The sequence below is a fragment of the Ursus americanus genome, chromosome 10 (genome assembly GCF_024610735.1).
Source record: "Ursus americanus isolate L20-20 chromosome 10, mUrsAme1.1.p, whole genome shotgun sequence".
NCBI classification, from domain to species: Eukaryota; Metazoa; Chordata; class Mammalia; order Carnivora; family Ursidae; genus Ursus; species Ursus americanus.
In genome coordinates, this window is record NC_142136.1 from 63,144,067 (window position 1) to 63,169,978 (window position 25,912).

The window sequence follows — 25,912 nt, forward strand, 5'->3', positions numbered from 1 at the left end:
TATCATTCTAAAACTCTTCACACCCCCAACAGCGTGTGCACAGACACATATTTCACCCCCTTTTTGCAGTCTGGTGTTTACCTTCATCCTTCACACTGGCTGTAACAGTTTGACTCCATTTCTCTTTGGATCGAGTGTTCCTGTGCCTACAGGGATGCAGTTTTAATCTGAGCTTCCACTCCCTGATTGGTCATCTGCCTCATTCCAGAAGACCAAGGGCTGGCACGTGAGCTCTGGAAAATGGCCCATGTCCATTAAAAGATGGTTCTGTCTAGGTTGGCAGGCCGTGGTGGGAGTCCAGCCTGCCGCCTGACCCCAGGGTTCAGTTAATCTTACAGCAATAATGGAGAAGTCATGCCCAGCCACCAGTGGTCGTAGCAAGGAGACCTTTCAGGCTCCTACATCTTGCCATCGTGTTGTGAAACTGCTCGGGTGTGGATGCTTCTCATGGTCACTTCATCCCAGGATTGAGTCCCTGTATGAGACTGTTGAGAAAGTCCTGGTGAATCCGGTGTGTTTTCACTAGGTCATATACGTAAGGCTTTCTTCTTTTCTCTCCTGCTTCTCTCTGGGCTCTCTCTGCATACTAAAGAAAAAGTCACTCAGGTCCGAGTTTATGACAATGAATTGATACCTTTTTTGTTTCAAAGATTTGAGTTATACTAAGCATTCAAAATATAGCCAATGAAAAAAATGTTCATTGAGAAATCATTTCTCTCTTCCAGAGGAATGTAGTTGTAAAATGTACATTGCAAGAAGTACCTTGTTAAATGTCTCTGGTTTTCCTTTTGAATACTAGAAAATCCAATTTTATTTTTAAATTTTTTTTAAGAATTTATTTGAGAGAGAGAACATGAGAACGAGTGGGGGAGGGGCAGAGGGAGAGAGAATCCCAAGCAGACTCCAAGCTGAGTGCATAGCCCAACTGGGAGCTTGATCTCACAACCCTGAGATCACGACCTGAGCTGAAAGCAAGGGTCAGCCGCTTAACCAACTGTGCCACCCAGGCGCCCCTAGAAAACCTATTTTTAAAGGCTTATTTGTAAGAACCTTAGTTTAAGGTTCTTTTAGAAATGATAACGTGAATATTTTTACATATGGCAGATAGATTTCATATCTTATATTTTAGATTTGAGTTTTCAAAATGAAAGATGGGTGGAGATTGTATTAATTTTAAGGTAATATTTAAGCCATCCAGGATTTTTTTATTCCTAACCTTGATTTTTTTTACTAGAAAAAACACATTTATATTTACCTTTCTGGCTATGTTTAAAGTAAATATTTTGAGAACAATGAAGATGCTAATGTTAAGCAAGTTTACTGGGTTCCTATCATAAAGCTTAATTAAGTTTTGCGTTTGAAATCTCATTTTTTAACAATGTTTGGGAACATTGAAGCCTGCACTCTGATTTTCTTTTCACTCACACAACCATTCTTATCATTTATTTAAGTTCTTTTCTAACTACCTGTAATGAAGGACCAGTTTTAATTTTTAAATTTTCGATCCTTCAAATATCAATACTTTTGTAATACGAACAAATTACTAGGCAAATGAAATTTTAAGAAGACTTACAAATGCAAGCCTAGGTTTGTTTTGTTTTTTTACTATAACAATATATTTTATATCTGCATTTCAACAGATATAGAATTAGTCTGTCAAATTGCTATCAAAGTTTCTAAACGTTCACTCTCAATTTCAATACTGTATCTTCCTTGACTGGTACCTTGCAGCCAGGAAAGTGTTACCGGCCCCCAAATCTCACTTCGAGTGGCTTGGGTGCAGTAGCTGCTATGCAAAAAGTGTTTTTGCACCGTAGATGATTTTACTCCATGCCACTGGAGCTCGTTTCAGGAGTATAATTTCTTCTTTACATAAAATACCCTTGTATAAAAACCACATGACTTTCGAAAGAGATACAGAAGCCTTTTCAGCTCTGCTTTGCACCCCATATGCGAGTAACCCCTGCCACTGTTGTCCCCCATGTAATGCTTCGTTGTTAAGATAGCGTTGTATTGAAAAGGTAGCATAAAATTGAAACCAATGTCTGTAATCTCACTATGTCATATTTGTAAGTAGCAGTTGCGATCTAGAAAGAGAATTTAGTAATTAGGAATAGCTGCTGCTATGAATTGAATGTTGATGCCCTCCCCCCAGATTCCTTTGTTGAAAACCTAATGCTTAAGGGGATGGTACTGGGGGGGGGCTTTATTTACGAGGTAATTCAGTCATGCGCACAGACCCTTACATGGGGTTAGTGCCCTTCTGAAAGAGGCCCCAGCGAGATCCCTCATCCCTTGCCACCATGTGAGAACACAAGAGATCAGAATCTGCAGCTCAAAGAGAGCTTTCCCCAGAATCTGACCATCCTGCACCCTGATCTTGGACTTCCGGCCTCTGGAACTGTGAGAAATACATTTCTATTGTTTATAAGCCACCCAGTCTATGGCATTTTTATTATAAGAGCCCAGATGGACTAAGACAGCTATGTTTTGAGTGGAAGTATTTAAAAATACGATCAGTGCAAATCTAAGGTAAACTAGCCAGTCAAGCTGAATAACAACCAGGATGATACCAGCGGTTTTCTTTACAAAAATCACTGCCTTTGGTTTTACATGGATAGTAAAAATACATTATCAAGACATTTGTTTCAAACAAGGAAAACGAACCCTTCTTTTTTTTCCTTTTGCTGTCTCAGATCTTTGGCTCACGAAGAAATAAAAGTCCCTGCATCCAGAGGGTGTGAATCATTTATGTTAAACGATGTTAGGGATACACCATAGATATTTTACACTGCAGCTGGAATCACAGAGATTATTCCAACTTCTTCTGCAACCAAAAAAGAAAAACGAGTGTTTGTTTGAACCTTGTTCGCATTGTGATGAAGAAGAGTCATTGCAAAAGAAGCCATATCCCACTTCCTCCGTCGGTTCCTCCCTTTCAGGCTGTTCATGAAGCGGGTTGCCTTTTTATTCCTGCACGTGCGCGGAACACATGCAAGGAAACGTAACGGCTTCATTGAGCTCATTTTGGGATGATGACGTTGAGTGTTCTGTAATGTTGTACATGATACACGTACATGCACAGACTGGTTTTTAAAGGGGGAAGAAATCATTTATTTCTCTGCCACCCTCAACTGTGTGGTTTAGTTTAAAACTTTTCCTTTACCTGTTTGAGTTTATTTTCTACCTGTAGAACGGAAAACGGTTGCTTGTTAAAAAGAGATAAATGTATGATGGTGGGAAAGTGGTAGACTTTGTGATTGATGTTATTGTTCTTTCATTGCTATTGTTGTTGTCTGTTTATTCCAAAACATTTACTTTTTATGAGTTTTTATCAATACTTGCATGTGGTAACAAGTCAATAGTGTAATTAAAAAGAAGAGCTACCCCATCCATCTCCAGGAACAACCTCTTTTAACCGTTCTTGGTTAGTTGTTCTGCTTGTTCGCTCCATTATTACTAAAAATTATGGAGATAACTCTAGATAATATACTTTACACTTATAAACAATGTGTTTATACATTGATTAGTAAAGAAATTATGGAGGTAATCCTACATAATATGCTTACATATCTGTTTCTAAACTTTTCACCTTTAGATAATTTCATTGACTAATACAAAAGATGAGGATTTAGGTAATTTATATTAACTTCCTTCTTCCTCTTTTTAAATCTCCGGTATCTATATTTTAGTTTATAGCGTATGTTATTTTTTGACTATTGTATTGGTTTCCGTTGTGGGAGCTGGGAGTAAGAATTCTTTTCCCTGAGAAGACCTTTGCAATTGCCTTTGACCACTTCCTCCCTGTTTTCTCTGCTTCTTTTTCTGGAACTTACATGGATCACATTTTGCACCACAACGTTTATTGAGTATCTTCTCTCTGCCGGCCACTGTGACACTTTAGAAGTCAATAGGAACTAGGAATGCCTGGATAATACTTGCCCTTGAGAATTGCATCCATTCCTAACTTTTTATACAGAATCAGGATCAAAAACACTTTTTTTTTTTTTAAGTATGGAACCCAGAAGAAACATGCAAAGGGCTTTATTTATAAGTTTTCTTATTGATGCTTATCTTTTACTTATTCATTTTTATTACTCTGTTTATCTTTTATCTAATAATTTTTAGATGCCTTTAAATCTTCCTGGTAAAGACAAGTAGATTTTTTTTTTTTAACTTTAGCAGCACTACTGAGCCTAAAATTTAGGCTGGCCATCTGAATAATTCAACATGGTCTCAGAGACCAAGAAAAATATCTGGGCATCACTTAGAAACCGATTTTGCCTTAAAAAAAAAAAAAAAACCAAACCACTTTATTGGCAGAATCAAAGGAAGACACAAACAATTAGGCCTGCAGAAGGCCAGATAATAGGGCAGCTCTGGTAATTTCTGTGGTAGGAATGAATAGGAGTGCTGACATCAGAATGATTCACCTCTAAACTTTTTACTGTGATACTCTGTTTAATATTCAGTTTGCAAGGAGAGTGTTTAAGTGTTAAACATTGGTGTTTAGTTTGCTTCACCAGCTCACTTTCTGGGAAACGATGAGACTTTAATTGGCAGTTTTACAATAAGCGCAGAGAATGGTGGGTGGGCAGTTTCCAGAAAACAGAGTTTTATCATGAAAAAATGGACAGACCCAAACAGCAAGTGTCCACTGGATTTTGTGCCGACGAGCCAATGCTCAATTCTAATCCACTGGTTCCTTTCTCATCCTAGTGCTGCCGCCTGTCCTCGTGCCAAGGCACAGTGAATATAACCCCCAGCTCAGCCTTCTGGCCAAGTTCCGCAGCGCCTCCCTCCACAGTGAGCCTCTCATGCCGCACAACGCCACCTACCCGGACTCTTTCCAGCAGCCTCCGTGCTCGGCATTCCCTCCCTCGCCGGGGCCCGGGCACATGTTCTCACAGTCCCCATGCACCGCTGGCTACCCTCACTCCCCAGGAAGCCCCTCGGAGCCAGAGAGCCCCTATCAACACTCAGGTCAGTAAAAGCCGCTGTCCGTCTCCATGGAGTGTGACCCAGCACAGTCAGTCATGGTGGGACCGTCATAATCACAGTCACTGTTACTAACATTCACATGGAGCTTTGCCGTTTACATGGCCATGGCCCGTGGGCCGTTGCACCCTGCCCGCCTCTAAGATCAGGGCCGTTCGAGAGCTGCTACTCTGTAGCTACAACATATCTTTGCTCTGGTTTCTGGTTCTCATCCTCTGGAAGAAACTAAATGCATTTGAACAGCATCTCTGGGAATTTCCAGGGATTTTTTTTTTAAGGTAGCAGAAATAAGATTATAAAATACTTCTCTAACCCAAGCAGGAAGACTTGGCCTGAGGGCAAGCAACGTGAGGGGTCCATGCTTGGCCTTTTCTTTGGCTGTCTCTTTCAATAAACACAGGGAGTCCCTGTCTCCGAAAGAAGTGTGCATAACTTCACTGGGGCAGAGTCAGGCCTCCCCTCGCCAGTGCATTCTCGTTTTGTGTTGTGTGAGGCCAGCACAGCATCTTGAACACAGAGCTCTTCAGTAAACGTTTGCTGAACTGAAAAAGCCTATGGAAGGGATGTCCTGTGCAAAAGGGAGACCCAAGCCCATTGTCAAAATTGCACGTGCTGCCACGCCTGTAGAGTGGGTCTAAGTTAGACCGTGAAGAAGAGATGTATCTACACGTCATGAGTGTGAGATAAGTCGTGTCCCGAGTGACAGGTTCTTCGAGGCATGCGTAAACTCACCTGGCTCTAGATGTTACAGTCTGCCTCATTCATGGGCTCATATATTCCTTTATTTAATGGATATTTATGGAACTTTTATTATATACAAGCATTGCCTTAGGGAGCTGAAAGGAGGATTAAAAGATTGGTAGAAATTGTCCCGGTCCTTGCAGAACTTATAAAATATGGGAAGCTAGAAAAGGAGTTGCCCTTGCTTTCTGAGTTATTCAGTTCTTCCTTTTGCCCCCTCAGCAGTACAGCTACTATTTTCATACACATCTGCTATTGCATTTATCACACTACATGATATAATCACTCATTATCTATCTCTCCTATTCAACTGCCAGTCGTCTTCTCTTTTATATGTGTCGCACAGACCCTACAACACAGTAGTTGCTCAGCAGTCGGTTGCCGAGTAAATGAATCACCACACAGGCATTTGGAACCCAGGGCCAGAGGGCAGGGCTATAGATTGATGTTACTGAGTCAGTAAGTGATGACTGAGCACCTACTAAGTGCCAGGCACTGTGCTACTGCGAGAGGTGCAATGATGGATTCTGACAAGAGTCTCTGACCTTCAAGAGGTAATAACCGTTGAGAACAGTCAGGTAAGGAAGCAATGAGGCTGTCGCAGTCCAGGCCAGTAATGATAAGGACTTGAACTAAGGAAAGGATGTGGGGATGGAAAGAAGACAATGAATTCGAGGAGGTAGACTCAACAGAACTTGATGCGGGGGTGAAGGCTGAAACTCTGGGAGGAAGCTCAGCAGTCATCCACACAGAGGGGAGGAGATGGTTGCTGTCTTACAAGGGGCTGGATTCACCAGGAAAGGGACACAACAGGAAGAGAAGTCATTTGAGGACAGAGTCGTGGTTAAGGGACGGGAGGATAATTATGTCTACAGTATACGGATTTACTTGAAACATATCTGTGCTGTAAAGATTGCCTGTACTGATGTCTTCCTGCGCTGGTGAAACTAACAGGGTGATACTTTCCCCTCTTCCCGTCCATGAGAGACGGACCCCAACACCTGTGCTGGAGCTGGTCAGTTTTCACGGAGGGAATAGCTCTTTTAATTTAAAAAAAAAATAATTCTTTTCTGAACGATTAATAGCAAAACGCAACCTGAAAACAGACCCATAGATAAAAGGAGAATCTGAAATTAACTGGTTCAGCCCCTCAATTTTTTCTTACCGGTTTTATTGAGATACGATTCATACGTCATACAGTTCACACACTTAAACTGTGCAGTCTAGTGGTTTTCATACATTAATTTTTAAAGTTGTGGTAAGATACATGTCATAGAAAATTTGCCATTTTAACCATTTTTAAGTGTACAGTCCAGTGGCATTAAGCACATTCACAGTTCTGTGCAACAATCCCCGTCATCTATTTCCAAAATTTTCTCACCCACCTAAACAGAAATTCTGTCCCCATTAAGCAGAGCTCCCAATTCTCCCTCTCCCCCCTCCTCCTGCCTCTGGTCACCTCTAACCCACTTACTGTCTCTATGAATTTGCTTATTTTAGGTACCTCAAAGAAGTGGAATCATACAATATCTGTCCTTTTGTGTCTAGCTTATTTCAGTTAGCGTAGTGTTTTCATAGTTCAACTATGTTGTAGCCTGGGTCAGTTACTTCATTTTTCTGGCTGAACAATATTGCATTGTATGGGTGTACCACATTTTAAAAAAATCTATTCGTTGGTTGTGGTTCATTTCCACCATTTGGCTGGTGTGGATATCGCCGCTCTAAACACTGGCATGCTAGCATCTGCTTGAGCACCTGCTTTCAGCTCCTTTCGGCATATGCCTAGGAGTAGATATGGTGATGTGGTGACTCTATGTTCAGCCCTGAGTTTTATAGATAGACGTGCTCAAGGACCTGCAGAAGAGCCACCTTGCTCTATAACTTTTCCACCAGGCTTGTAGTTTATTTTCTCACGAGAAAATGCCTTATCCATGGTTGCACAATGTGGTCTACATTAGAACTGCCGGCAGTGCCGGTAAGTTTACACGGCTACATCCAACCATTGACCTCCAGACTCAGAATTTCTGAGGGTGGGACCAAGAATCTGCACCTTTAACAAGTTTCACTGGTGATTTTTTGAACACTTAAGTGTGGGAACCACTTGAATGGACAAAATTCAATTCAACAAAGGCAGACTGATTCAACTTTTCATGCCACTGAACTCCATCCACCACTAACGTAACAAGACTTCTGAACTGACATTAGGAATGTGTACAGGAGGAATCAGTTATTCAGAGGTTCTCGCTGAAGAGTTTTTCCTCAGCTGCAGGAGTTTTTATTGTGTTGTGAGTTACTTTCTGGTAACATCTTATCTTCTGAATGCACAGCATTTGCCTAACCATGATCACTGTCCAGTTACAGGATCTGATTGGGGAGAGGAGCCCTTCTCCGCATGCCTTGGGTGCAAGGATATAATCCGGTTTCAGCTGTTGTGTGTTTGGGGGGCATATGTGGAAATGTCCCAGAAACATCTCGTCCCTGTGGCCATTGTACAATCCATGGCAGCAGAGGAATTGAAAAATTAAGCTCACATCAAAGAAAGTTTAGCTTTCTGTTTTGAAAGCCGGACAACAGACCGCTGTGCTAGGAGAATAGCTCCTCGATTTGAAAATCTCACCATGCAGTCATTGGAAGTTAGGACTCTTCGATAACTCCAAGTCAGAGGGAAAACTAATCAACCGTTTAGTGAGGATGTCAGGACAACCAATTTCTTCTGTGTGACACTCCTAGTGTCACTGCAGAATAGCCTTATGACATGACTGGCCTCTCTGAGCAATATCATCATCCCCCAAGCCCAGGAGTTTCAGAGCAAGAAGGGTTGGATCTGACGGTCTTTGTGTAGTTTATCAGTTTGACATGCCTCTGTTTTACTGCTTTCTTTTAGTTGACACACCACCCCCGCCTTATCATGCCACGGGAGCCCCAGGGACCCAGAATGGCCGACCCGTAGATGCCACAGCCGATAGTCATTTAGTGCTGTCAATGCCTAATGGAGGTAAATTGGTAGATGAACGGCTCAGTGTAGCTGTTTTCTGGGAACATTTCCTGTTACCCCAAAACAAATCAAATCGCAAAACAGAACAAGATGTGCTAGCCTGCTGTGTCACAGGTGTGTGAAGGGGCAGGTAGCCAGGCTTTGCACTTTAACTTGGTATCCTCAGCACCATAAATTGTTTGTCTATCATCCCGGTTACTAGAATAAGTAAAGTTTTTATTCTAACCTCACATTTAGACGTTTGTAGGTCTTGATGTTTAGTTCAGAAATGGGTAGTTGAGCTAGCAATTTTGTCCCAATTGTGTTTATACTATAGTTTTGTCGTGGTGTCTTTGATTTAGCTCAGAGGGGTGCTCTTAGAAATATACGTGAATATGCAAATAGGGCTTTTACAGAATTTTATCTGTTTCTTAAAATAGGCTAGATTAATAAATGTAGCTCAATTTTAATGTTCATATAAACCACATGGTGATCTTATGCAAATGCAGATCTTGATTCCTTAGACCTGGGGTGGGATCCAAGACTCTGCATCCACACAGGCTCTCAGGTGAAGCAGAGCCTACAGTTCCAGGAGCCACACTGAGCAGAGAGGGCCTAACGGAGCTTACGATTTAAAGTCTGCCGGCGTGAAGTCTTTCATAAGTAAAGGTCCGTTTGTAAATCAAATAATAGCCCCCTAATTTATGTTTCATAAATTTATGTTTTAGTGCACATAGGAACACACTCTAGCTACAAGAATTACTAGGATAGTCGAAGAAAAGAAAGCTAATATAATCAGTCAAAAGACAGAGAAAGAGTGTGCGTGGCAAAGGAAGAACTCTGAACTTTGGTTGGTTACTGGCAACTTACTTAGCTTTGAAAAATTTGAAGTGAAAACATAATATTCATGGATTTCCTAGTGAAACACACAGCTGTCTTTAAAATATTTTATGCCATATAAGTACTCCATATGTATACGGTGGAGAATGTGAGTCTATGTGGAAGTTTTTCTTTTTGTCTTTCTTAAATAATTTAAAGTCCTACCCAGTGTTTTTGATTTGGCTCTCATCATATCCAAACTATTATTTTTCTTCTTTAGTTTGTTAGAAAATGATACTCTTGTCACCTGGACTCCGTTCGGTCCAGTGATAGTAATACGCCATCTTTCACATGTGGAGAGGAGGCGACCTGCTCCCTTCCTTGGAGCTGTCTCCTCTCCGGGTGATGGCATTTACATCGATCTGTTCCTATCGTAGTTTGTCAGACCCCCTCAATACTATTACATATGATTACAAAAGCTCTGACCATGGGAGAGTCACAGGGATCGTGACCTCTGTGCCACACGTGTGGTGACCAGATGAGCTCACCACACAGATCTTCCCTCAGGCGACAGGTTTGAAAAGATGACAGAGAGCATCCTTGTCTCGCAGCCCCCCCCTTCTGGTCAAACGGCATGAATGTAAGTGTCCAGGGGGGATCCTGAGATGGGAAGCCGGGCATGACAGGAGTGATGTGCTGTCTGGTTCTTTTTCTTCCAGACTTTCGGCCCGTTTGCTACGAGGAGCCACAGCACTGGTGCTCAGTCGCCTACTATGAACTCAACAACCGAGTTGGGGAGACGTTCCAGGCCTCCTCCCGAAGCGTGCTTATAGACGGATTCACAGACCCTTCAAATAACAGGAACAGATTCTGTCTTGGACTCCTTTCTAATGTAAACAGGAACTCAACAATAGAAAACACCCGGAGACACATAGGAAAGGGTAAAAGCACATCTGTCATTCCTTTCTATGTTCCTCGGCGCGAAAGCGTGGGGAGAGAAACAAGGCACGGATTGGCCGCGTGAGCCGGCAGGACGGTGGCAGGCTGGCGAGCCGGCGGGAGGCGCCGAGGCTCGAGGGTCGTGGTCTCCGCTCTAGGGTCCGCGTAGCATCTTTCGGAGGGTGGCGTAGGATAAGTATTATGAAGACAGACAGGGTAAATGTGAAAGCAGGATGAAATTATTAAATAGAAGTACATGAATTATTTTCGAATTGCCTGAACATGCTAAATAAGATCACTTTGGAGGAGGAATCCTGGCGGGGTGATTATATGTGTCGGGTAAAGTGACCTCTGGAGACTTAGAAGCTACGTAGTGAAAATCATGACTATTTATGCAGGGAAACCTTTGGTAGCGATTGGGGTTCTCCTGTAGTCAGGCGTTGTAGTGAAGCCAGATGGGCACAGGTCTCCCTGAGGTCTGGCCCATGAAGCTTTGAAGCCTGTCTCATCGGCGTGATCAACGGTAGCAAATCCCAGCTGAGTGTGAGGCCGCATTGTGGGTCTTTAAATCCTTTTCTTTATATTAGAGTAGCTGGTAGTGTTTGATATCTGGTTGTCCACTAGTATGTCAGACTACCGTGGAATCAAAAGTGTACAGAACCTTTAGAGTCATTTTACCTTTTCTCTCTCCATCCAGCCCTCAGACCACCTCAGGAAGGTAGACACAAATCTTTTCTTTCAAATTTCCAGGGGAGATTCATTATTGTACTTGGTGATACATTCTAATATTCTTCCTAACATACCTCCTAAATGTCCCCTGTCGTAGAAAACCTACAAGCCATTGATTAGAAACAGGTCGAATTTATTCACTGATGTTCTAATGGTTTATTTATATCCTGTATTTTTCCATAGTGGCTTTGAGGTGCCTTATAGGAAACGTTTGCAGTGAGATGATAAATGAAAAATAGAAAATCAGAAACTGGGGGCTGGGGCCAGCAAGGAAGGAGACTGCAACTAAAGGTTAGCTTTGTGGTTGTGATTAAAACGTGCTCTGGGTTTCCTGACAGGGAGGTCAAAACATGGAAACACGACTGTAATGTAATTTTTATCCCAAAGGAGGAAACATAGCCACTCTTCAAAGAAAACAGTACTTTCCCTTTGACTGAATTCTTAAATAAATTTCTCACTACAGTTTTACGTTCAAATAATTTTGTAAGACCCTTCAGGTGAAATCTAAACGTAATATTGTGGAGCTATGTGCTGAGGGGCTTTCCAGATTGGTCTGCGTATGAGCTTCTGCTGATGGCACTTGATCCAGAGATAGAATTCAAACCTGAAAGGAGTGTTGAAGGCCTTCTGGGAATCTTTCTGCAAGTAGCTTGTTGAAGGTGCTGCTGATGCGGACGTGGGAGTTGAGGTTCTGCGAGCTACTGGCTGAGGGCTCATCCCCACGTTAAGAAACCATAGGAACAAGAGCCAGGACTGACAGCCTCTTATGAAAACAGGAAGTCCACCTAAGTGCTCACTGGGTGGAAGGACACTCCACCCTCATGCGGTCCGCAAGGCAAAGTGCGTTTTCTCAGAAAGCTGTTTTGGAAGTGCTTTACTGAGGAAAAAGTTTTTTTAAAGGAGCTATAAGCCATGCCATGAAGCATGGGGGAGAAAATTGGCTTAGAGTATTTTTAAAGGAAGAGTTATCAGTCTTTTATGAGGTCAGGGGACTGTTTCTAAGGTGCTCCCTAGGATTATTTGGTTTTGAGCAGCATGGCTTCCTGGAACACCAGCCTGAATAAATTTGCAGCAAAATGCCTCCTAAGTTAGTGAATGAGTGAACTTGTTCTTTGGAGTTAATTAATCGAGACACTTAGATTTCAGAAATAGGCACTCATCTCGCAAATCTTTGTTGAGCATCTGTTCTTAGTCAGACTGTTCCACCATTAGGGATGCAGCAGTTGGAAACAAAGAAACAAAACAAAAACAAAAAAAATCTGGCTTTCATGGGTTACACATAACAAAGGAAAGACAGAGAATAATGTTATACGTGTCTAAGGATTCGTCTAGAGGAAAACACAGGAGGGGAGAGATTGGGGAGAGCTTGTCATAAAGTAGAACGGGATTACCAGGGAAGGCTTTCCTAACAAAGTGACATTTGAGCAGAAAGAGAAAGGGAATTAGCCACATGGAGGGGGAGCTTTCGAAGTAGAGGGCACAGCAGGTGCAAAGGCCCTGAAGCCTGCCTGCTATAGCCATTGTGAGAACAGCAGGGAAGCCAGGGTGAGGGGAATAAAATTGGTAAGGGAGTGGGGAAGTTGTAGAAGAGGAGGGGATAGGACCAGGTCACAGGAGCTTACAGATCTGAATTTTCACTTTAAAAGGACTCTCTGGCTGTTATAATAAATTTAAACTGTTCATGGGGGGAAGGATGAAAGGTTTAAAAAACATGCACCAAAGAGAAAACTGAAAGGTATATAACAAATGTCAGCTTTGATTATTTCTGGGCTGCGCATTTGTGGCTGAGTTTTATTCTCTGCATCTCTGTATTTTCTGCATTGTCTCTCGTGGACTTTCTTGCCATGTGAGGATGGGAGAGGGTGGGACGTGGCCCCTCGGGGCAGGCCAGGATTGCTGCGCGGTGCTGAGAGAGAGGCATCACGGGGCAGCCCAGCCCAGCAGAGCGACTGCGTGCGAGTAGTGAGGTGGGCTGTTCCATGGAGTTCAGTTGGGCCCCAGCGTGTTTGTTCATCATATTGTCCAAAGAGACTTAAAGTTATCAGATTCAGGTTTGGGGGAATGACCTTGCCACCAGCCCAGGGGAGGCTTTGTGTGAATTCAAGGAGCCCCTTTCTCAAGAGAAGTTACTGCCATCTTCTGGAGAAGCTTTATAATGATGACATAGATCTTTTTTTTTTTTTTTTTCTTGTTGATAAACGTATTTATCAGAATTATATTGAAGAACTTCAATTTCTTACTTGTAATAATAATGATCCAAAACATGCCTGAGTAGGAAAATCATAAAACTAGGACTTAAGTCCACTAATTATGTATCAACAAAGGTGTTTTTTTGTGTTTTGTTTTTTTCATGTAGTGCTCTGTGATTCAGTACTTGCGGATAACACCCAATGCTCATGGCAATACGTGCCCTCCTTACTACCCATCACCGGGCTAACCCATCCCCCCACCCCCTCCCCTCTGAAACCCTCAGTTTGTTTCCCAGAGTCCATAGTCTCTCAGTGTTCGTCTCCCCCTCTTTTCCCCTTTCTTCTCTTGATGTCCTCCGTGCTATGATGACATAAATCTTGGAAGGCTACGAGGCACGTCCTGGCCGTACAGTGCACAACAGCAGGCCTCGTCCTACCGAGGGCCTGTCCTCTGAACCAAAGCCCTGGCGCGGATCTGGAAATCTGTGCTTTTATACTATTACTTTTCTCATCATACATTAAAACATTTTTTATTTTGGAAAATGTCAAACACATACAGAAGTGGACAGAATCATGTAATGAATATTCATATCACCATCTCCAGCTTCAGTAATGATTCACATTCTGTGCATTCTTTTCCTCTATCCCTGCGCAGTATTTTTGCAAGAGTATTTTAAAGTAAATCTCAGACTTCGTATCCTTTCTTCATAGATTTGAGTATTTATGTATCTGTATAAGGGATTTCTAAATAAAAGTACCGTTATTACACCCAGAAGTAGGCATTTTCTTAAAGCTCCAAATGATCCTGATATTCAGCCTTGTTTTTAAAACGGTGTGCAGAAGACAGGGCAACAAAGGCAAATGGAAGGTCGATTACAGATTCACGATAAGGTGGTGAGTTCATGTCAGGAAGTCTGGGATTGTCCCAAGGGGAGTGAAGAGGCACCAGAGTCTGAGCAGGGTGGTGGGGTAGTGAGATTTACTTTCTGTGCTGGTGTTCGTCCTTCCCTCCCAGTCAGCGGGGGACCCCTGTGCATTCCTTCCATTCTGGGACTCCGACTTTCTCTTCCTTCTGTTACAGTCCAGAGCCTTAGAACCATCTCACCAACGTAAGCAACCCTCCTTCCTCCCCATCTTTCCTGTCATTTCTCTGTCATTCAAGACTGTGGAAGAGGACCCAAAGGGAGCACACTTGCAGTCTGATTCAGCAGACCCAAACAAACCCTCTGGCCCTAAGTAACCTAAGTAACCTAAGTCAACCTGGGTTGACAGGACTCCATACTCCCTCATCTCAAAGAACGCCGGCGGCAGTCGCGCTCAAATGGGAAACCCAGATAGAGAGGGATGTAGCCCGAGATGTGTTGGAAGAGCTTGCCTGAGGACCATATTGCCCGGGTCCCCTTTGGCATCTCAGGAGGGGCATTATCCTTATTGCTTACTGTTCTCTATGGAGATTTTGAATCTAAAATACAAGTCGTTTAAAGCCACTGTTTTGGCTTATCAAGTGGATGCAAATAAAATCATTTGCCCACTTAACTTTTCTTTATTTTTTTTTAAAGGTTTTGTTTATTTATTTGAGAGAGAGAGAGTACGAGAGGGGAGAGCGTCAGAGGGAGAAGCAGACTTCCCGCTCAGCAGGGAGCCCAATGAGAGACTTGATCTTGGGACTCCAGGACCATGACCTGAGCCGAAGGCAGTCACGTCATCAACTCAGCCACTCAGGCACCCTTCACTATTCTTTAGATGCCACTTCTCTAGCCAAAGCCCAGCCTCCTTCACACTGGGGTTGAGTTCCACCCTTGTCCTGCCGTCCAGAGCTCACTCAGGCCTCCATGTGCTCATCCCATTGGCTCTGCACCCCCCTTTTTGCTCAGCACACTAAACTCCTGCCTGTCTGCCCAGGCTCTTCTCTGCTTTCCTTACACTGTGCTTGCAGATACTACTTTCACAGGATTGAAAATCATCCCCTAACTAAAGACCAGAGTCAGATAACAAAAATCCGATTTATTCTACTTAGTAGGTTCTGGGCAGATTATAAATTTGAATGTCATTCAATTCAAATACATCCTGAACACTGGGCCATCTCATTCTCTGGCTCTTTCCTCACCAGCTCACCCTCTTTTTGAACAACCACAACCACCGCAGGGGCAGGCCTTCCCCGGGAGCTCACGGAGACTGGGAAAAGAAGTCTGCCCGTATTTGCCCCAGCCTCACCTCCAACACGTCAGTGCAGCCAGGTAGCTACGTCCCAGCCAATGAGGACCATACCACCTGCTCCTCATGGCCTGGTGCGGATCCCAGGCTGTTCAGGGAGAGAAGGGACATGAGAAAGGAAAGGGAGGGAGCGGAAAGGTGAGACAAAAAGGAGAGGAGGCCCGTCCAATGTTGGTGGTGAGAGGGGGCGCTGGACTGAGCATCGAATGCTATCCTTCCGCTCTGGGACTCCTGACCAGTCTCCAGTGATGTGGCCGGAATACACAGGGCTGAAAACCATTCTTTTCTAAAATTTTATTAAGGGAAAGGAGATGGGAAAAGGAAACAGTAAGTATGCAGGGAGGCAGTCACAGCTAATGCACCGTCGCCCCGCGTGCTCCTTAGAACCCGACAGGGGCACCCAGCAGCTGGCTCTCTCAGTGAGGTTTCCTAAATGCACAGCTATGCAGAACTCTCTGGGGGTCTGTAAATGCTATTACGTAAAAATGGGTCTTTTCAGTTTGAGGAGATCCAAAATCTATCAGTCTACGTGTGTTCTGGACCATTTCTACGAACCCCTTGTGACCGAATGGCGATCGTATTTGCAATCACCTTGACACTTAATGCTGGAGAATTTTGCTTCTGCTGAAAGGCTGGCGGAAAACTGGGCTAGGATTGAATGCTCACTAGACTAGAACTACTTCGCTTCATCTAACCCCAGTCCCTTGCTACAAATGTACGTTAAGTCTTAAACGCAGACACGTGAAGGGAGAGCGTCAACTCACATTTAATCTGGAATGAAAATTAGTGTGGGCAGCACCAATCTCAGGATGACGTTTTGCTTTTTAAGTCCAAAAATATGAGGTGAAGTAAAATAAGCGACATTTTGATCGTGAGTCTTTGTATCTGAAAAGGTGACAAGAATTTCGTTGTTTCTAAGTAAAATAAAGAAAGGCATTATTTCTGTGATCTATAATAGTAGGTGACAAGTTCTTACATGAAATAGATGTCTTCGAGGTATTTATTAAGACAAATGGATTCGAATTGTGGTTAAAATCAAATGTAAACTTCATTTATTGTTACCTCCAAAGTGGGTTTAGTGTATGCACTTAAGTGACATTTCCATGATATTAACTGTACCCAGTTTCTATTTTTTTACTGATACATGAACCTGAAGGGCCCTGTGCTTTTTCCTGCATCATATATTTATTTTGCATCTAGTATTATGAGAGCTTACTTTCAGAGTGAGTAAGCATGACATCGAGAGTGACAGAAGGAGCAGTACACGAGCGCCTCAGCGGTCATCGCAAACGTGGGGTGCAGTCCACTTTTTAAATTTTTTTTTAAGATTTTATTTATTTGACAGAGAGAGAGAAAATGAGAGAAGGAACACAAGCGGGGGTAGTGGGAGAGGGAGAAGTAGGCTTCCCGCCAAACAGGGAGCCTGATGCGGGGCTCGATCCCAGGACCCTGAGATCATGACCTGAGCCAAAGGCGGACGCTTAACGGCTGAGCCACCCAGGTGCCCCTGCAATCCACTTTTAAATGGACTCGTGGAAACAAACAAACAAACCACAGTATAATTAGAACATGTGGGCATTTTAATCACACTTCTTACTATGCCTGGTGATATTAAAATTAATTTCACAATAGATACGCACCTTGCGGTCGCCAGGAGAAGAGAATGGTGTGACCCCTAAACGAAACACGAGGCTGGTGCTTGAGGGATGCTGTGTTTACCCCGTAGGTGTGCATTTATACTACGTCGGGGGCGAGGTGTACGCCGAGTGTGTGAGCGACAGCAGCATCTTCGTGCAGAGCCGGAACTGCAACTACCAGCACGGCTTCCACCCAGCCACCGTCTGCAAGATCCCCAGCGGCTGCAGCCTCAAGATCTTCAACAACCAGCTCTTCGCTCAGCTGCTGGCGCAGTCCGTGCACCACGGATTTGAGGTCGTCTACGAGCTAACGAAGATGTGCACTATCCGCATGAGCTTTGTCAAGGTAAGCAGTGCCTGCCTGCCGATAGCACGATGGAAGACGAAAGACAAAAATGAAACCAAAAAGCACTCTGGGTGATGTGGCAGCCATACTGCTAGTTCAAGTCGGCTGCAGGGTTTTCATGGTGGTTGGTTTTGGGGGTTTCTTTTTGGAACACTGTTCAGTTGTTCCAAGGAAGAGCCCCTCAAGGAGTAGCAGCTCTCTTGTTGAGCAGTTACAAGAAAATTCTTGAACGTTTTACTTTTGAAGGAAGAACAAGTTAAGGTGGTAATCGGATTTTTTTCATGCAGAAGAGAAAGTGACAATGATAATTGTACAGGATTTAATGCCATGGAGGGTTTTGTTTTGTTTTTTTCATCTCTCAAGTTGCTGAGCACTGTTGTCTCTCAGTAAATGTTGTCGAATTTATCTGAGTTAAATAAAACATTGCCCTGACTGTTAGCATACAGGCCAACAGAGGAGATCGTATTTATAAGTAAGCTACAAAACAGATGGTAGTGGCTCTAAGACAAGCCGGTGTACATTAAGTGCTGTTGTAAAGGCATAAAGAAATTGGGGTAGAAATATTATGTGGGGCATAATTAACTCTGAGCGAGTAGTAGATGTTCTGTTTAAGAATATTTACTGAATTTCTCGAATCAGATCTTAACTAAGGTTGGTGCGAAGGCTTCGGAGAACCGAGGAAGTTAGTGGGAAGGAAGCCACCGGGGTTTGCACGCTGAAGTCTTTGGCTGTTTGATCTCTTGCAAGGCACTGGCAAATAATTCTAATATTCCAAAATCCAAGCTTGTTTATCAGACTCTGGGTCTAGGTGACAGTTTTCACGTTGTTGCATATCCATCCAAGAAATCAGGATGGCTTGTTCCAGGTTTTTTCAAAGTAAAATTTATGAATCTTTTAAGATTACCGTGAAAAAGAATTGTCCTGTTTTTCTATACTCTGTTATTGTATTTATAATTTTAGTAATTATTTTAAAAATAACAATCGAGGATATAGTTTCCAATTTAAAAAAAAATGGCTTTTTGAAACCATTTCTTTCATGATGACAAAGCAAATTTACTGCTAAGCTTTAAAAGCATTTTTATGTTGTAAAGCCATTAGCAAATAACCTGGAAATCTTTCTAAATGTTCTGATGCTTTGGAGCCAGCAGAGGGCATTAAATTGCCGTTAACGAACAATCATTTGACTCACAGTTATTTTTTCCAGGTCCATGTTTTTAAAATGAGGATGAAATGCCAGTACGTCAGAGGTAATTATGTCACTGGCACAGAAGCTTGCATAGACATCTGGTTGTCCTAAGATCAGCTAGATCTATTTCATAAAGCTGTACAATTCACAGAAAACGGTTACTAATTTTGCAAATGTCACAACAGACAACCAGTTTAAAAGAAATTTAAAAGTTCTCATCATAGGGGGAAAATGTGTAAGTATGTGAGGTGATGGTTGTTAACTAAACGTATTGTGGTGATCATCTTGCACTGTATGCATATATCCAATCATTACGTGTACACGTAAAACTAACACAATATATATCAATTATATCTCAACAAAACCAGGGCGGGCGGAGGAGGAAGACAGTACACATAGAAATAATGTAAAATGTCTCATTAGTAATTGCATATTGATTATGTATTGATAGGATACTATTTTAGATAGATTGAATAAAACACATTATTAAAATTAAAATAAATTTTAGGACTAAACACTGGTGGCTACCACTGAGAGGTGATGGACTCAATCGTCTTTAAGGCATTTTTTAGCTTTGATTTTTACTGATACTAGGACTCATTCAGTCAATAAGATATTATTGAGCACCTACCATGGACAACACCAGGTGCCATTCTAGGCATTGGGATACATCAGTGATTACTCAAGATCTCTGCCCTCATGGCATCAATATTCCAGTAGGGAGAGACAGGTACTAGACAACAGCTATAATAAAGAACGTCAATGGAAAGAAAAACATAGAGCAGGGTATGGGGGATTGGAGGGAGGGCTGGGGTAGGGGTAGGTTGCAAGTTTTAAAAAGGTGGGCAGGGTGAGCCTCCATGGGGACTTGAAGGAGACGAGGGAGTTAAGTCATAAGGGTGTGTGGAGGAGAAGCAGTAGACACAGAGGAAGAGCAAGAGCTTACCCTGACATTTGTAGGAGGGAGGCGGCCAGGGTGCCTGGAGCATGAGTCAGGGAGCCAGTGGGGAGGGGCGGGCAGTGAGATCCACTGCAAGGGTTTCAGCTTTTACTCTAACAAAATGGGGAACTCCTGAAGGGATTTGAGCCGAGAATTTCATGATCTGACTTATATTTTTAAAGGATCACTATAGCTGCTCTGTGGATTGCAGATATTATGGAGGCAAGGGTGAAAGCAGAGCGAACAGCTAGGTGGCCAGTGCGGTATTTAGATGAGAGATGACGGTTGCTCCCGCTGGGAGGGGCATTCTCATACAGGGTGTAGGAAGGGGAAGGGTTCTGAGTTGTGCAGGTGATTGCAGGGGGGGTAGGTGAAAGGAGGAGTTAGAGCGATGAAGTTGCCTCCAGCCGGGAAGGAGAAGATGCAGGTGGGTCAAGTGTAGATAGAAGGTTAAGACTTCAGTTTTAGTGGGAATAACTCTGTGATGTCTGATACACATCTAAGTGGAGATGCTGAGTGGACAGTTAGATATGTGAGTCTGGACTTAGGGACAGAGGGCTGGGATGGAGATGTCAGTTTAGGAGTTGTCAGCATTTGCACAGTATTTATCGATGAGCCTGGATGGAATTGCCAACAGTGTGAGTTTAACAGAGAAGAACAGGGCCTCCAAGATGGAGCCCTAGGATACTTCAACCTTAAAAGACGGGGGAAAGAGAAAGAACCAGCAAAGAAAAGAGAGAGTAACCAAAGTAGTAGTAAAACTAAGAAAGTAAGGTGCCCTTTAAAGCAAAAGAAGAAAGTATGTTGAGAAGGAGAGGGGACGAAATGGATCACGTACTGCCTGAGAAACACGAAGACTGAGAGCTGATCATTAATTTTAGCATGTAGAGATCTTTTTTGATCTTAGCAGGAATAGTTTCGCTGAAGGCTGGGGTTGAAATGCTGATCAGAATGGAATTAGAGAATGGAAGGAGAGGAATTGATACAGCCAGTAGGATCAACTCGTTTGAGGGTTTTTGCTAGAAAGGGGGTCAAAGATATAGGGCAGTAGGTGGTGGGAGCGGTAGGGCCAAGAGAAGTATTTTGAAGGTGGGAGATATTTCAGCATGTTCCTATATTGATGGGAATGATCCAGCAGAAAACAAAATACTGTAGGAGAAAATGGGGAGATTTGCTGGAATGATGTCCTTGGGAAGGCAGTGGAGTCTTATGCACAACTGGATGGACTGGCTTATTAGGAAGATGGATCATTAATCTGTGCTCAGAAGTAGAAAGGCTGAGTATGTTGACACAGGTGCTGTGGAAACTCTTCTGATTGCTTCACATCTCATTAAAATAAGATGAAAACAGAGAGGGAGGCAAACCGTAAGAAATGCTGAACTCTAAGAAACAAACTGAGGGCTGCAGGAGGGAGGATGGGGTCACTGGGTGATGGGCATTAAGGAGGGCACTTGAGGGAATGAGCACTGGGTGTTATATGCAACTGATGAATCGCTAAATTCTACCGCTGAAACTAATAATACAGTATAACTAAATTGAATTTAAGTAAAGAATTTTAAAAAAGAAGATTATCATTCACAAACAGACTGGGGAAGTGGGTGTTAGAGGTTTTAGGGAAAAGGAGCAGGAGTGAGCAGTCATTTGGAGTGTGGGGACAGACTGGGGGAGTGTCATTTGATCGCAGGTGGCATCAGAGGTGCACTTGAAGTTTGTGGTCACGAATGTAAAGTGTGATCAGGCAGCATGGTTGTGTTGAAATCCAATTTTTTAAGAACTACAGATAATCACTCTTCTCAATAACAGTGATGTGTGATGTCTCTTCATTTTTAAAATAACTCGTCACTGATGTATAACATAGAGAAAAAAGATAGACACGTTTATTTTTTATTTTTCCTGTCTCTCCCATGAATGGTAATAAATGGGAAACTGCCAAAAGTGAGCCAAAGAGAGAGAGAGAGGAGAAACAAGTTTTGTTAGCCAACCCTGGATAATTAAGAGCACCCTCACTTCTGTCTTTACACCTTTCAGATCCACTCACTGGTCTGTAGTGAGCATCGGTTTGGGCAAAACACTGTCTTCAGCAGGCAGGGTTGAACATAAAATCAGGCTCCTTCCCTTGTGGAAAAGAAAATGATTTGCCAGTGTTTCCGATGTGACTAGAGACCAGACCACTCTCAGTCCACGTATTGAGTTGTGAACCCAGAGGGAATCCTTTGATTTGGACTCATCTCAGGGTGTCTGCTTGATGCAAAAATTGTCCTGTACCTAGAGGAAGGTGGAGTGCACGCTCTCCCAGGTCTCAGGAGCTGCTCTGGTGCGTGGGCTCTGTGTGCACTGCCGCCCGCCTCACACGTCTAGAGGCCAACCGAAAGTCTGGCACCATCACTCTTGGCTCTCTTCTTGCTTTCCAGGGCTGGGGAGCTGAGTATCATCGCCAGGATGTCACGAGCACCCCCTGCTGGATTGAGATTCATCTTCATGGACCACTGCAGTGGTTGGACAAAGTTCTGACTCAGATGGGCTCTCCCCATAACCCGATTTCTTCAGTGTCTTAACAGCCAGTCACGTCTTAATCTACATTTCTATAGAATAGATGCTATTGCAGGCAGTGGCTTATATACCATTTCAGATTTGCAACTAACTGAAGTTTCTCTAAGTACATATGTAAATACATATAATATATACTATTCATATTTTTTATCACCAGTTGTTCCGTGCTAGAATTTCTAGTTAACCCGATGCCAGGACAACGTGATTAGAAAAGCAGGTTTTTCACGCCTCTGCTATAATGAGAAGCGGCTTCTTTTGTGGGAGGAAACAAATGAAAGGCGACTGTGTCAATAGAATTTGAAAAATGTTGGCAAAAAAAAAAAAAAGGCAGCGTTAGTCAGCCGTGTCATTTTAAGACATGTTGTGTGACCTACCAGAAAAATATCAAAACTGCTTATATCGTACAAATCAGGGTGCTAGCAGTACTAGAGCAAGTAATACTTTGAGACAAAAGAAAGCAATCAAACCCGTAGCATTTAACAATCTCACTTTTAGTGCTATTAGCAAGAAGGAAAAAAAACAAAACAAAACACCAAGCTTGTAAAATTAATTATGTAAGATGAGTCACATAAATTACTTTCTTTCCCAAGTTGCAATACCTATAGCTGGACTATCGTGCTGATATTAATGGTACATTTGAAACAGATTTAAACTGTGATTGGAAAAGAGACTGTGAAGCTGGGAATCATGTTGCTTCATGATCTACCACTGTAAAAAAAAAAAAAAAAAGAAAGAATGAGTCTAATACATGCGAAGATTTATATGAAAAAAGCATGAAATGAGCTGTATTCCCAATTTGCAAAATAAGACCAGAACTTCGTCCAGGAGAGTCACCCAGGGAGACACTTGCTTTCCACGTGGGAAATCGGGCCCCTGTTTTCCTGGTTATCCCGGTCAGGCAGTCTGGCAGACTTCCTTCGGAGTCTGCACAGTGAGCTAGAGGACCGTGTGTGTAAATCCTAGGTGGGAAAGAAGCACTAAAGTAAGAGGGTTGGACAAAAGCATCGTATGTTTACTCACACCTTCTCACATTCCCATGAGAAGACTTCGTGGCGAGGGGACTCCTTTTGCCTCACTTCCCCTACATGTTGGCACATACTATATACAGATGACTAAAACAGTGGTGGAGCCTTTGAGAAGATCTGGACACATTGCTGGGGTCAAATTAATGAGTTATATAACTTAAGTGTCTCCATCTGCTGGTCACATCTGGTAGCCTCTTATAAAGCTGAAGCCTCACACCTTTTGGAAATAACTTCCCAAATAAAATAATAATTTCATAACCCCTATAATATCTGGGGAACAGTGGTACTGAAGAGTGGGACATTTAAAAAATATATATACGGTTTTAAAAACCTGTTCTTATTTACTCTTGGATGATAGAGGAGAGGAAAATTCCCCACATTTCTAGGTACTTTCATATATAAAAGTATATATATATATATAATTCCCACCCACTAAACACTGCATTGCTTCGAAAAATATTTCACACCCTCTTAAAAATGTATAATTTAAGGAGGTAATTATGCTTGTAACAGACGGTACTTCAGTAATCCAAGAGGTTTCTCCGTTTATGCATTCTATCTCAACTCTTTTTAGAATTAGCACACACAGTAGTTGCTTCTCAGTAAATTGTATTCAAGGTAGAAATGATCCTGTGAAAAAGATATATATGAGTGAGCTCCTACTGTCACCTCTTGTAAGGACTAGTGTTATCTAATAGAAACTTTCATATATGCAATAGAAAATAGTACATTCTACGTTAAAACTAGGTGGTCCATTTAGTGTTTAGAAAACCCCGTAGTTCATTGGTTCATCAACTATGTATTGTGTCCCTGAACGGGCCGGGTACGGTGTTAGTACTGTGGAATCAAATGTAAACCAGAGGCAGCCCCAGACGCTGGAGCTGAGAGTCTGTTAGTAAACCTGTGTAGACATCATCATGTTTCAGAGCTTTTAATACAAAGCAAAACCTGCGGTCTTTCTTTTGCTTAAAAAAAAATAGAGCTGATCTCTTAATTATCTCTATTTTGAAACTTATTTCCCTTCTCTTCTGAGCAATCAGGTAAGAGTTGAAGGCTTCCTTGAAGAAATGCTACTTTTCTTCAGTGCCCCAAAGTTGTTTTTCTCCCCTTACTTCCCAATTTTCTAGTTTTTTTCTAGTTTTCCCCCATTTCCTCTTAGAAAAGTCTTCCTCATATGAGTACAGCTCTGTGAGAGCATAAGTACACATGGATTTTGCTCCAGAGACCTAACATAGCTTTCTTGATCTCTTCACAAATGCTCAAACTCATCCTCTTATAACCTTTTACCTTTGCAGAATTAATCATAACTGGTTACTTACAAATTACATTAAAAAAATTAACAAACCTGGATATTCATGCAGGTTTGGGAAACCAGGACAAAATATTCCAGCGAGCCTGTGTTACTCCTTTGAAAAACAAATGATTAAAGTGGTACATTTGCGTCATCACAGGTCCTGTCTCACCAAAAGTCCGTATTAGAATACGAGTGAAATTCAGAGAAGTTAACCCCTTGGTCACTGTAACTAGTCACGTTCTCATCAGCCTTTTAACATTTTTGCTGGCAGGAATTGTCCAAAGTTGTAACGTAGCATTTTCTTTCAGACTTCCACATTTGCTCATGTAGCATTCAATCCTTGAGATGGACAATCCCCCCAAAATGTAATAGCATTCTTTTATAGGATAACTAGCAAAGTGGACGTGCTAGCCATTTAAAGGCACCAACAATGCCAAACATTTTTAAGGTTGCCATGGACAAGGGTCGTGCAGTAGAGAACAACGTTTTGGCCTGCTCTGAAGACCCAGAACATTTGTTGTGTTGTTCAAGCCTGTTTTCTGCTCTTTTCCTGTTTAAAAATTGAGATGTGAGAAGTTTGTTTTAGTTAGATGATATTTTACTATCTTCCAGTGCTTTGGAACTATAAAGATGTCACTTTTCAACACATTTCCTTTTTTTTTTTTTTAACATTCAGTATCAATCAGGAAAAGTTGAACAACATAGCACTAGCACTTAGAATCCCCTTTTCATTGTCATCGAAGGGATTAGAAGCAACAACAAAAGCATTTTATAAATACCACCTGCTAGACTTTAAACACCTGCTTAACTTTTGAATGGGCCCTGAATATTTGGCATATATATTCAACAACTAAAGCAAACTATAACATGCATTCCAAATTTGTCTTCCCCTGTTATGATTTAGTGGTTGAACTGTATGACAAGAGTAGGGGATCCTGACATATGTTAAGTTCAAATTAATGTAACACAAACCAAAAAGAAAAGAAACTATTTCTATTTAAGTAATGCTTTTGATGATCGTATCTAAGCTTCAATTATCCTTTAAATGCACACTTATACTGTTATGTGATTGTTTATAATAAACAATACTGTACCTATATGGCTCTGGCTCATTTTTCCCTACAAACATCATAGATGGATCACTGCATGTGAGGCCTTAAGGTGATCTTAAGCCATCTTATTTTGAAAATGAGATGCTTTTAAAATCCAACATGCTATAGAGAAATTAGGTAATGGTTTTGAATTAAACATCTTGGTATCCCTGGCATTAAGTATAGCATCTTGGAGATACTTTGTAGTAATTTTAGAGAGGATATACATAGAAGCTTTTT

The 25,912-nt window shown here is 42.2% G+C and overlaps 1 protein-coding gene across 5 annotated transcripts in view; it reads left to right on the forward strand.

The window, feature by feature from the left end:
• Window positions 1-25,246, forward strand: part of SMAD9 (SMAD family member 9) — a 73,967-nt gene extending 48,721 nt beyond the window's left edge. For 4 of the 5 annotated variants that reach the window (XM_087865179.1, XM_045796948.2, XM_087865178.1 and 1 more), the window contains 5 exons: window positions 4,720-4,983; window positions 8,624-8,734; window positions 10,252-10,473; window positions 17,330-17,586; window positions 22,124-25,246. In XM_087865179.1, coding sequence (XP_087721305.1) covers window positions 4,720-4,983; window positions 8,624-8,734; window positions 10,252-10,473; window positions 17,330-17,586; window positions 22,124-22,267 — 998 coding nt within the window. In that variant the 3' untranslated portion in view covers window positions 22,268-25,246. The remainder of the gene's footprint in view (window positions 1-4,719; window positions 4,984-8,623; window positions 8,735-10,251; window positions 10,474-17,329; window positions 17,587-22,123) is intronic. The other variant, XM_087865180.1, reaches the window with a different exon arrangement.
• The last annotated feature ends 666 nt before the right edge of the window (window positions 25,247-25,912 follow it).